Genomic DNA, 14369 nt, shown 5'->3' on the forward strand with positions numbered 1-14369 from the left:
ACAATATGTATCAAAATATTTATTTTTGATGGTTAATAATGTCGTCGATCTACTGATTTTTATGTTATATTTTTACACTATTTTAGATTTTTTACGTCCGTACTCATACTCCTTTTAAAATTTTTATTTTATTATTTTTCATAGAAATTTTATCACTTTTTAACAATTGTTGTGTAAAAATTTTACGATAAACGTAAAAAGAGTACTTTATTATTATGTCTGTGTAACATTAATTTTATATCTGAAGTTCAATATAGTTACTGAGCTAGAAAATTTATATTTGGTTTTATGTTACATAATTTCTCTTAAGCTTTTCAAAATGATAACTTAGTAACGATATCTTAATAATTTCTTTTCGGTTACTTGGAACGAATATAAAATACAAGAATATAAACAAAGAGAGAACGAGGGTAGTCAAGTTTCATGTTTTTCTGTAAAACTTCACAATTTTTTTATGGATGTTATTATTATTTATAATCTTATCAATAAAACAATTTTTTGAACATCAGGAATTTATATTTCTTTTCCAATATGGAAGAAAGAGGGATTTTGTTTCATAATGGAATTTCTCTGGAGTATAATGTTACTACTGTTGAATGTCATATGCGTGAATAATTGAAATAAATGATTAAAATGCAGTTAGAATGATCTGGACCGGTAGAATTATTATGATTGATTGTTTTGAGTATTTATTTCCTAATAGTGTTATTAGTAAGTGTCCTCCATTTATACTGGCTGTTAGTCTCACTGATAATGAAATCGGTCGAATAATGTTTTGTCATAATAATGTAAGGAGTAATAATAATTTTGTTTTTTTAAATTGATTGATCTCTGTTAAAGAATTGAAAAACTTGACTAGATGTAACCCATACTAATACTTGTCAATCTATAGATCATATTGGGGTTTGGCAAGAAAGTAATTGCGGTTTTTACAAAAAGATATCTTTATATTTGTTTTCAAGTTCTTCAAGTTCCTCTATATCTTGTTTTCATGATTCTTTTCTTTTGGTATTAGATAGATGTCACTTTTAGCGTACTTTACTTTAAAGTTGTTCTATATTTTTTGCATCTGTTTGTTTATGGTTAATTTTAACTAGGAGACGAAAAACGAATATTATGACATATATTAATTCTTTCTTTCCGTAAAGGCAAGAAAGCTGCTGAGGCTGCAAAAGGTATGTGAAGTTTATGGTGTTGATTGCCTAACAGAATGCACGTATCACAATCGTTTTACAAAATTCCGTTCTGAAGATTTTTTATTCAAAGATACCAACTTCAAATAACCAACGTCGATCAACCTACAAAAATTAAAGATGATGAAATCAAAAGCCATAATTGAATCGGATGTTCATAAAACTGTGCAAGAGATTGTAGAGACGTTAAATGTGGTTACAATAATAAAAAATCACGTCAAATATCTGACTCGTTAAAAAGCTCGATATTTGGGTTTCCCATAAATTGAAAGAGATGGACTTAACACAAAGAATCAGCACTTGTGATATGCATTTCAAAAGCAATGAAGTATACTTTTTTTAAAGGATTCGTCCCTGGTGATGAAAAATGGATCGTCTAGGATAAGATCAATCCAAAATGATTACGGTTCAAGCATTATGAATCACGTGTGGGACCAGCCACATCAAAAGCTGAATTGCAACAAAAAATTGCATCAAACTGAACCTTCAGTACCAAGATTGCAAGATGGGATTTTACAGGAAAAAAAACACTATTTCATAACCATCAGAAGAGTATTTTTATGCGGTTGTGAAAAAACAATTGGTTTGTGCCGATATTGATGGCTTTACGTTACAAATAGGACAGAACACGGTTATAAGCATGAGGTGTAATGCTTTTTTTTTATTAACATGTACGGGTATAGTTAAATAGCGAAGGTAGTTTTGCTTCGTAATGGTAACAAAGTTCTTATATTCAAGTCGGTTTAGTGTCAATATAAGAGGCGCTATGTTACGAAAACGTCTACTGAAAATCTAAATTTTAGTGTTTGTAGAATTTATATGGAAATTTAAAAAAAAAGAGTTCATTTATTAGGGATATTATTAGAATATAAGTACTACTGTTTTCTTTTCTTTTATAATGGGACATCCGGGCTCGGTATCAAAATTACAATATGAAACGTGTAACTTAAATGTGAATGAAAAAAAATATCATTACGATCACATTGTTAAACCAAAAAAAATCTTTGTTGCCCATCATCAATAAATAGGATTAATGAAATATTTTATAGGAATATGGATAGTTGTGGTTTTTTCCTATATATAAGGCAATATCTTCCAAATATAAGCTAAATAAATAAAAAGTCATATAAACTGACTATAAATAAACAATTAGCCAATATGAAGAGATGATGAAACTAATGCTTCTCAGAAATTAGTGATAAATTTTGAATAGGTTTTAGCGCGCGTTTGGTGCATTTGTTTGTAATATATCAGGATGCTATTTACTATGATGATGTTTTTGATTAATTTCTCATTTGAAGCACTGAAATATAACATGTTGCTGAAAGTTCATTAATTGAATTCAAACCTGGATTCCTTTCCTTCAACTCTTGTAGTACCAAGATATATAATGAATGTTTCCACCAGGATAATTCAGCGATGGAAAGCTGTTACAAAGGTAAATGGGATGAAAATATGCTACTGTTGGATATGAATTCAAGAGCCGATGCTAACTACAAAAGAAAAGCATCTTTTATCAAGTTTTATTGTATAAGTTAAAGTTTATCATTTTTAATACGATTTTCTTTTTTTTTTAATTACACGTTTTAATAGTTTATTTTTATTAAACTAAGGTTGATAGGAATATCCTACACAGATATCGTATGTAATCAGGACATTTTAAAAATAACTTTATTACATGTAAAATAGTGTTCATTCATCGATATTCCTGAAGTTATTTTTGATTTTTCAAACTGTCTTTTTATGCTATATTTTTTAATAGGTACTGTTCTTTAAATTTATGCGAGTAATAATAACCGCAATTAATAGATTTTATGTTGTATTTCACTGAGAATAAATATCGAATATTTCGTGTATCACGGCCTAAGTGTTGCGTATTTACTCCTTTTTAATAGTTTATGAAAATAGTTTAGATTTATTTTTTATTTTTTTAATAACCTAGAATCTAATAAGGTTATTTCCTTTCTTACATTTCAACAGAGCTAGCCATGAAAGTTATTATTGTGTCCATAGAAAAGCAAAACAATGCTGTACTACAGTTTGATTTAAAACGTTATTTCGATTTACAAAGTCATTGAAAAATAAACTTCCAGAGATGGACAAGAAAGAGAAAATATTTAAAATAATAAAAGTCGGTAAACAGTAGTACAAAGTCTACATGCAACGTCGTAGTGTACCGAAAATAAGAAATAATAATTATTAGTAAACGAATTTTAAAAAACGATAAAAAATCAAAATTGATGTAAATCACCATATCATTTAGAAAAAACAGTTAATAAAAAAAACGAGTACGTCGGTGCGTGGACACTCGACTGAAAGAAGCTCCTTACACAATATTATATGAATTATTAATGGTGAAAAATAACGTATATGCAATATACACAAATTATTTTTTTTTATTTTTTTTTTTTATTAATACGAAATATGAACTAACAATGAAATACATATATAAAAAATATGTATTTCCACATTTATTTCACGCGCATACTCATAAGCAGAGGATAAGAGCGATGGAGAGGGGGCGAGAGACTCGCAGTTACCGAACAAGCGAGTTAGCATCTCTTTATATAGCACGCGGTTGGTATAGTGGGAGGAATCAGCTGGCGCGTGACGGTTTTTCGTGATGCTCATTTTTTTCAGTTGACTCCCCATCTCGACGCCTGCGTCAAAAACCCTCACTTCAACACAACACAAAGATAAAATTAAAAAGAAAGAACTCTTAAAACAAAAAACCAATAATCTAAAAACATATATATAATGAAAATTACAATGGAAGAAACGTAAAGTGCTCTAACCTAAGAACAGGTGCATTAACATATTTCAAGAGTTAAACGTTTTTCTTATTTATTTCCCTACTACAGCTCTATTGATGCTGCAGGAGCAAAGCTATTACTTGGTCCAAAGAACGCAAAAACAGTTATGGAAACTTCCGAAGAATGTACGTTAGATATGTAGGTAGGTATGTTGACCTGTATTTTGAAAAATTCATCAGGCTAGATGAACATAATATTAAAAAAAACCGGTATAAAGGACCTGAGTAATGGATTCCTACCAATTAAGAAGAAAGTAGTAGAAAATATAATAATAGAAGAATTCAGAAAGGGGCTAAAAAAGCCTTTTAGTAAAGGCAACAGGTTCCTTTAAACGTCTTTTGTAATACTGCCCACTGAGATATCTAAAGAAATGTATGTTCAGTGAGAAAAGTTACCGGACCCAGGTTAGGAATGCATGGAAATGAAAGGGCCTCGTCGATCTTTCTCACGCTCAACTGGAGTTTGGTCCACAGGTAAAGATCGTAGAAGTATAAGTACTCCGGGATGACCACTTAAAAGTCAATTCCGCGAGGAGAGACTGCGATGTGAGTTCTGCGAACAGTCTAAGCGAGACGTTACGACGTCGGTCTGCGTGATTTGAGATTGCGAGATGAGAGTCCACGAGATGACAGTCAGCAAGAGTATTCTGCGTTGAGGTCATTGAAGGAACGAATTTCTCGTTCCTCGCAACGAACGAGTTTCTCGTTCGACGCGATTACCGGTGACGTTACAAGTAATTCCAGTACACGAAACAAGAAATAGTTCGGAGAGTTACTGTTAGCCTATAAATGAAAGAGTTAATGTACTAGATTTCATTCATAAACTGTTAGGGTAGTTTTATTTGTAAACAGCAAAATATTTGAGTGAAAGAACTTAATACTTGTCTTATCTATTGTACTTTTGCTAATACAAGACTAGTGGTTAAAAGTGTTAAGACTAGTGGTCACGCTGATGTATTTTGTCAGTGGGACTGAATTCTGGTTTTCATTATTTATCTACCTGTGAATAAATCCTGACAATTACTTTAAATTCTGTTTTGTATGTAATCACTGTTATTATTATTATTATTATTATTATTATTATTATTATTATTATTATTATTATTGTGTTTGTTATTGTTGTTATTGCGGTTGTGATTACTACTTTCCTGATGAAATTAAAAAGCTAGTATACTTAAATAAAAATAAATTTAAATATGCATGCACTGAAAACTATAAAATCATGAGCCCTTAAACCAAACGAGCCGCATACCTAACTTTGCTGTGTTCTTGCCTCATTCCCTAAAACAGGGATAAGGTCTTAGTCAAATGTTTCTTAAGCACTAGCTTCATAAGTAAATCAACAGGACTTTAAGTAAACTGAGCTGTAGGACAAAATTGTCGTTGTTGCAATGAACACTTGTTTTGTTGGTATGACGGTGTATTAAAGACTAGCCTATTAAAGCATTTTAGGTGTTTAAAGACTAGATCCTGTTTTGTATGATCTGAGTGCGTAATCTAATTCAAGTTAGATACAGGAAGAGTTTTTGTATGAAATAGTCGGTGTTAGAGGAAAGCGCGGGGATCGCGCTTCCGCAAATCGGTTAATTTGATGGTTGAAGGTTGTAAGTTATGGTAGGTGGTCGTGGTTGGAGAAAGCCATACGAAGGCGATAGTAGGTGTTAAATACTCTGATGGAAGTGTCTGCCGAGGCATTTGCATCGGTGTTATCCTGACAGATGCCAAACTGATAACTATATTGTGTTATCAAGCTTAGAAAGTGTAAAAGACAACCTCTGATAAAGCTCATCAGGGCTATCAATGGAGAGGGTGGTGTGGCGACCGGGATCGTTACAAGGCAAGTGCCTTCCCAACGCGGATCAGGTTATTTGAAATTAAATACAACACCACAGTAGAATAAATAGCCTAATTTATCAATTCTAGACTATTACCAAATGCAAATTTTGATATAATGTAGCCTAACCGAATAAAAATTATCAGAAGAAAGTAAACTACTTTGCGAATGTTAATAAAAATATTGTACATGAAATTTTTTTTTTTCTACATTAGTATTCTGTACTGCCATACGTTTAATTCCAGTGACCAGTGATTGGCTAAATTAATGAATAGGTTTGCTAAATTAAGCAGCGATCGTTCTAGAGTCCAAAAAATTCATAACCTTCAATGCAACGAACGGTATAATATTATCCATCCATCAAAATCAGGGTAAAAGTAACAAAAAGAAAATAAACCAGAGAAAAATTGAAAGTTTAAGATAAATTTGTTTAATCTTCGGAAAAATCGGGTTATTTCTTATTACTTTTATTTACTAAACTGATATTCAGGGAACAGCATAATTATGAAATTTAATATTGTCCATCAAGTCCAAACGATCTAATTTTTAGCGACGTCATTTTTTTCATTCTAGTTTGTTTATAATAAGCTTTTTTTTCTATTATGAAATAGGTATTATCAATACCTATGGTCATTAGCGCGATGAAAAATGGTAACGAATAAAAAAAATTCCACGCCTGCCCGGGATTCGAACCCGTGACCTCCGTACGAATTGCCGAGACGCTACTCAGCCACGGAGAACGGCTAAATAATAACTTTAATAATAATAACAGGTTTTTTATTACATTGTTTTTTTTATATATGCAAACTAAATTATTAATGATATTGCTAAATAAATTCCAGAAAGATTTGAATAATCAAATAAACATAGATTTAAAAAAAAAATAATCAGTTATATTCTCTCTATTGCATGTCTTATCTAGTAGACATTATTCCAATTTTCTTTGTTCTGAACAGATTTCATATGTTCTCCTTTTTAAATCAATCATTATCTCTTTCTGCCTATTCAATTCCTTTATTCCCTAGTACGTTTTGGAACACGTAGTAAAATAGACAGTATCCTTCAAAAAATCACTTCTTAACGACCTAACCTGCACTTATTTTAGTAATGAATGTATTTCGATCCTTTTCTAACCACCTTAAAAAGTTTTCATTTGTTACTTTTCAATCAATGTGACATTCATCAAAAATTCATTTGAAAAATACATTCGTTCCTACTCTTTAAAATAATTTAATTTGGAAATATTTATTTATTTAAAGGTTATAAGGGAAGTCCATATATTAAAGTTAAACCCTCACAATTGAATAAGTATAACAAAGCTGAATATTTCATAACGTTTCTGGTTACTCCGGTCAATTCATCCAATAATGCTTTAAAATTAACATTAAATATATTAAAATCAAATCCTAAAAAATGTTTTTTTTTTTTTTGTTTTTTTTTTTAAATTGGGAGCCCCGCGTTAAAGGGAGCTTTACGTGACTTTTATGCTTAAAAAATAAATGTTAGATATTTATAATTCAGAATTGCAAAACAAGTTTTGATTTTTTGGCTGTATTAATCAAAAGCGTGTAACTGGGTAAAATGAATGTTAAAAAAGTAGCCCCAAAATAGGCTAATACTAAATTAAATTAAAAAAGCTACAGACATAATTTAAAATAAATTTAAATGTGATTTTTTAGGAAAGGGATTAAACTGTTTGGCCAATTCGTTTTTTTTGGTAATGTAACTAAACATTTAGGGATAATGAAATATATACTTTCATATTTTAGACGCAATGGATAATTTTATATTGAGCTGTACAGTTTAAAAAATTAAAAAAAAAAACTTTTTCTTTGCCACAGACTATAGATATGGAATGCGTGAAATATTTAGATTATCATGGACCATTGATGTAGAAAATACATATAAAGATCTCCCATTTGCTCCTTTTCAAAAGCAAGAAATAACAAAAATTTCGATTCATATTTTGGTGATGAGGGTGAATATTAAAAATTAAATTGCACAAATTTTTATTCTGATCATAAGGCTTCAACTTTTGTAAGAAAATTCTTTGATAAATATTTCAGAAATATTTAAAAATTTTATTTTGGCAAAATATTCCAATTTTTTCACAAATTTAATATAAGTATTTCCTTTGATAACGGCATGTCCCTACTGTCTGAAAAAAATTTATTTGCGGAGTCCAGAGTTAATAACCTTCAGATCAACAGACACGTACGTAAAAATTCACTAGTAAAAATTCTTATTTTGGGGCTGGGCCACTGTTCAATTTTTTTATTGCAAATCGAATATAAAAAGTTGGAATACTTTTTTTTTCTAAAAAAAAAAAAAAATGTTTATTAAAAAATTATATTTTTTTTGGAAAAGTTTTTTCTAAAATGTCCTTTTGAGACGCATATTAAAAAAAATAACAATTTTTTAATCATTCTTTGAAATCTATTACTTTACTTTCCTTTGGTATAGCTATACTAACTATATTAGCCGGAAAAGTAAAAATAATTACCGAGAAAATAACAAATATTTATCATATTATTAAGTGGAAGGTAAACATATGTTTTGTTTTCTTTTACATTTAAATTTTGATAATTTTGTCATTAAATCGGTTATTACTATTTGAATATTAAAAGCTTAAGCCTAAAAATTTTATCAGTAAATTAACGTAAATTTTATTTGTTATTGGGGTTGGCAAGAAAGTAATGTGGTTTATACCTGTTAGTTTATGGTCAATTTTAACATCGAGTGCAAAAACGAACATTTTGGTGATATTTTACTTATTTTTTCATAAAGACAAGAAAGCTATTAAGGGTCACAAAAAGGTATGTGATATTGATGATGTTGATGATCTAACAAAACTAACGTATCATAATCAATTTAAAAAATTCCGTTTGAAAAATTTCTGGAGATTTTTCACTCAAAGATACCAAAATTCTGGCCAAACTACTAGTCCATGACGAGCAAATCAAAGCCTTAATTTAACCGAATCATAATGTAATCGTGCAGATATAACAGAGAGGTCAAATGTATCACACACAATATAAACAAAAGTCACGTCAAATGTCTTGGACTCGTTAAGAGGCCCGATATTTGGATTCCGCATAAATTGTAAAAGTTTTATTTAACACGGAGAATCAATATTTGCGATATGTATCTCAAAGGCAGTGAAGTCTATGCTTTTTGAAAGAAATCACTGGTGATAAAAAACAGATTGCAACGTCTACAATAACATCAATCGAAAACGATCATGGTCTAAGCGTGATGAACCATAACAAGCCATATAGAAAGCTGATTCGCATCAAAAAACGATTATGCTGTCAATTCGGTGAGATTACAATGGTGTTGTATTTTTTGAGCACTTATCAAGAACAATCGAACTCAGGTATTTACTTCAACAAATTATGAAAATGGAGGAAACAATCGAAGAAAAACGGCCGGAATGGGCAAATCGCAAAGGAATCGTGTTACAATATTCAGTGCAAACCCTTACATATATTTGGTAGCTCGTGGGAAATTATTGGAGCTTGGTTAGGAAGTGATGTCTCATCCACATTTCGTCCTGATATAGAACCATTAGATTACCATCCTTTTTGGAGTTTGCAAAACTCTTTGAATGGTAAAACTTTCTCTAATAATGCTGACCTGAATTTGCACTTGGTTCAGTTTTTTCTGATATGGACTAGAACTTCTTTGAGCACGGATCGTGAAGTGACCAGAAAAATGGCATCGGACAAAATGAAATATATAGAATTTATTAAAGTTCATTCTCTGTATAATTGAAACTGAGTTTTATTTCTCACGAAAAACCCAGAAATTACTTTTGCAAATTCAAACTAATAAATATTAAAAAATTATTTAATATAATAAATTATATTTCGCAAAACAAATACTTTTTAAAGATGTTTGTATCTATTTCTGCATCTTCCATTAGTGCAGAACATATATGAAATTCATTTTACTGACAGTAAAATGTTTTATGCAAGGAGTTACGAGTATATATATATATATATATATATATATATATATATATATATATATATATATATATATAACTGCATAGCCGAATAATTCCATAATGTTTCACCATTTTTTTCTACAGAGCAATCAACTAAAGTAAAGTTGCGATATGTACTGTATATATACATATATAAAAAAATTAATAAATATTTAAGACCACCTGCGCTTACATCATTCTACTCGTATCAGTCATATTAAACTAAATAAAAGTATCAACAAAATAATTTTATTTAGCCGATGCTTCAGTTTTTTTTATGTTCTGACGTGCACCAGAGACTAACAGCTCTTTAAGTTATTAAAAAAAACAAATACAAATGTTAACTTTACAAACTTTACTTACAAAAATTTTTAATAAATAATTAAATGTTCATTTGTATCTCAATTAAAATCAGTTAAAATAAAAAACTATTAACACGATTAATGGAAAAAACTAACAAGATTAATGGTATACTACAGCACTATAAATCACTAACTTTTATTTCTTCTCCATCAACAATATCATACATACATACATATAACAACACATTGTTATCAATATAGATTCCTTTCATTTGGAATATCACAGTTATTCTGGTCGTACTGGTAAAAGTTCGTTTTAATAAATAATTCACGACCTACTTTATTCCATAAAATTATATAAAAAATTTTATCATAAAGTTTAGTTTATTAATGACGCTATTATTAATTGATAATACAAAAAAAAAATTATTATTATTATTTTTTTAAATATTGTATATTAATATATACTTTACTTTAATACGTTGTAAGAAGTTGTCTGGTTATTAAATCTGACTGGTCTGCCTGTGAGTTGAATTAAAAATTTATTATCAAAAAGATAAATAGAACAAAAAAGTGTAACTGTCTTTAAAACTGTACCTTCCCTAATTTCTTCAATTTACATAGGTCTATGATTACCGTCGAAAAGATTGTATTTGGACGATCAACTCCTGAGTAGTCTAAACGCTTAATTAGTGTTGACTGTTTTGGACAGGCAAATTATCCTTGAGATATTTTCCACATTGTGAATAAATACAATTAGTATTACTGTTATTAGTTTTACATCTTATTATTTTCTCTCGATAACTTAGTTTCTGTTATCTTTGTTTAGTTCTTTTACATTTCTAAAACTTTCAATAATATCTGCTTACGTAAGGAATCTTTAATCTGTGTCGGAATCCCGTTCTTAAATATCAGCTATATTAAATCTGGGAATAAAAAATTTAAGGAAAATCTTCTTTTTTAAAATTCACAAGCAGACCTGATATATCATTTTTTATTACACTTTGGACTAATATTTCCTCGATGAGGACATTTTTTATAAGTTTGTTTGTTTTTTAAAACTATTAACAATTCAAAATAGCCTATTTAAAAACTGTAAAATTTCCAACTAATACAAGTTGAAATGTCCTTACTTAACTATTTTATTGTAATGAACTGTTTAAGAGTTATGAAAACTTCAATGTTGTTAGTCTAAACAAAAAGATAGGTAAAACGGATTTTTAGTATACATGAAGTCTTTCAGAGAAAAGCTAGTAAAAATATAAGTAGACTTTACTGATGGTACTGAATTAATAAAAATTGTTGCTGACTATAAATTAAAAATTTTTTGTAATACTTAGACATTTTTTTAACGCACTCTCATTTTTGGTATGATTAAATATAAAAATACAAAATAAAAAAATAAAAAAATAAAAAAAATACAAAATAAAAAAACAATATTTCAGTTCATATTTCATGGATTGGTAGATTGGAATTATTTATTTACCAGCACAAAATCACCCCGAAATGAATTGTAAATAAATAATGTCTCATAACATCAACCAATAACCTTTTTCTAAAATAATGTATTTGTTATATCTATACTTAAAACAAAATTATAACTATAGTCGTCCCTGTGCATGCATCACGCAAAAATGACGACAGATTTTAATAAAATTTCACAGCGTTATACCTTAGAGGCCAGTTAGCATTACCTTTCTCCAGTTAGCATTTTATCACGATATTCCTAATAGCGGTTAAGATATTAAAGATATTCATTAAAGAAAAAAAAATTAATCCTTTTACTTCATTACATTTCTGTTATCGTGGTAACGAAAAAGATCTGCGAGTTCAGATCTATATACTAATCATCTAACATTGTAACCTAATCTGTAAAATATTTTATTATTATTAGTATATATTAATGCATTTAACGAACTATTGTAGGTATTGATTGTTTATTTTGATTGAAGGTAGTGGAATGTCAAAAGTTAAAAATACAACTCCCTTCAAAAGCGGTTAAAATCATTTAAACTGGGTTTAAAAGTCAGCCAGTTTACATGTTAGTTCAGTCTCATTTTGTACTTTGTACGGAATCACTGTATGTTCTTCCGAACGTTTGACAGTCCCAGATAATTGGGTAATTTATTATTTTTTGCAAACTATAGCGCTTCTGTTATATTTCTCAATAGTTTGTTCTGGAATCGCTGTACGACGTCGATGTTACTTTTTCTTGTTATGCCCCACAGTTGAATTCCGTAGCTCCAAATAGGTTTCAAAACTGTTGAGTACAGCAGTTGCTTGTTAGGTAATGATAGTTACAACCCTGTGCCTTACAACCAGTACATCTCCCAAAATTAAATGTTAATAAAAAAATTATTAACTTTAAAAATATAACACGGCAAATATTATTCATATTGTAAATATTTGTCGGTTCTACCATCGACATTTTTTATCGCTGCAGATCCATGAACATTTTTGATAACTTTGTATTCCATGATTCATTAGCAATAAAACTTTTTTCAAGTTTTAATAGATACATTTAGCACATTAGTACCCGACTATGTACTAGATTTAATACGAAAATTTCCTGAATTTTTAGTGAAAGAGAGAAAGAAAATGAATGAAAGAGGAGAATTCTATTTGCTAGGTTATGATCAGGTGTTTTTAAGTAATAATAAGTCATATCAAAATCTGGTATTAATAATTAATATAAAACGAATTAATGCACAATTGTTGTTCTTATATCTGGTGACAAAAGTTTATGTAATAGCGTAAAATTCGTGTATCTCTTAATAATATATTCATAATAACGAACAGTAAGCTATATTAGACAATACCAATTATGTAATTTTTTTAATAATGTTGTTTTTTTTAACCTGTTTTCCTTTATGTTAAATTCAAATTACAGAATTTGAAAAACAAAGCCAATTAGGATCGGAAACTATCAGTATTATCGTTTCTTTTTATTGACAATAAATTAAGCCTCGAATAACTGATTTATATGTCGCAAAATAAATAACTTGATCATAATCATATTTCGTTTCTATTTTCTCGTTAAAATAAATTTATATAAAAGCAAAGTATTATTTACTATATCATTATTACTTTTCCTTCCTCTTATTTATTTATATATTTTTATTATTTTACTAGTTTTTATTCATATTCTTTAATATTGTGTACATGTAGTTATAAAATGTGATCTTATTATGTTTACACTATAATAATATTGTACAAATATTATATAGAAAGATACAATAGAAGCATATATATTGAAGTATTCTTTGTAAATAAATATTACCTTGCGGACAGGCACTGAGACCTACAAGAAGATCCATATCGGCAATAAATTCAATATAATCCCCTTTTACCGCAGGACTGGGTTTGCAGAAGTACTGATGAGTATCCTGCAACATAAAATATAAACTTACATACATATTGTATTTAATATAAATCTTTAACTTGAATTTTAAAACAAATATTTTTTTTATTGGCTCATAGTTATATGAGTTATTATGGTTTGGAAAAAAAAAACAAATTGGAACTGAGAAGTATAGTTGTTTAATGAACTTAAACGTAAAATTTTAATAAATAACAAGGTACACAAATTAAACACTTAGCTGCTATAAGATCAGGTTTAAGCAAACACCCGAAAAATATTTGTAAAAATAAATTGTAACAGCTTCTACTAAAACAGTGATCATAAATGAAAGTTTGAAACAAATAAATTTTTAATAATTAATGAACTAAAAGTTTGTAAAAAACTGTAAATAAAAAACCAAATTGAAAATTTGCTTACAAAGTAGTTACAAATAAAAAAATAAAAAAATCAATGTGTTTATCAACCAATAACAAAAACGGGGGAGATAAAATTGGGTAGATGTAATTATAACATAGGAGCCTTTTCACTTGATGAAAATTTAACCTACAAAATGATGAAAATTGATACAATCATTAACACAATCTTAATATTTCTTTTATTATATATATTTTTTTTTTTTTTTGTTTTATTATTAAACTTCGGAGAGTACTTTTATTCAAGTAATTCCATTACTGGATGAAAATTAAAATCAGAAACGGGTAGTACCTTATAGTGTCTTGTTTTATAGTATTATTTTAAATTACTGACTAAATAGTTGAAAGACATAGTTGTTTAGTGTTTGGTAGTAAAATGTTGTTTTTTTATTTATTATTTCCACAACATTCATACAATTATTTTATTAAATGAACACTGGTCTAAAATTATTTTTGTTAGACAGAT

The 14369-nt window shown here is 28.6% G+C and overlaps 1 protein-coding gene across 4 annotated transcripts in view; it reads right to left on the reverse strand.

The window, feature by feature from the left end:
* The window catches only part of LOC142320712 (uncharacterized), a 130387-nt gene that overhangs the window by 15025 nt on the left and 100993 nt on the right, over window positions 1–14369 (reverse strand). For all 4 annotated transcript variants that reach the window (XM_075358738.1, XM_075358739.1, XM_075358737.1 and 1 more), the window contains one exon: window positions 13410–13515. In XM_075358738.1, coding sequence (XP_075214853.1) covers window positions 13410–13515 — 106 coding nt within the window. The remainder of the gene's footprint in view (window positions 1–13409; window positions 13516–14369) is intronic.

The sequence above is a fragment of the Lycorma delicatula genome, chromosome 1 (assembly GCF_047948215.1).
Source record: "Lycorma delicatula isolate Av1 chromosome 1, ASM4794821v1, whole genome shotgun sequence".
NCBI lineage: Eukaryota > Metazoa > Arthropoda > Insecta > Hemiptera > Fulgoridae > Lycorma > Lycorma delicatula.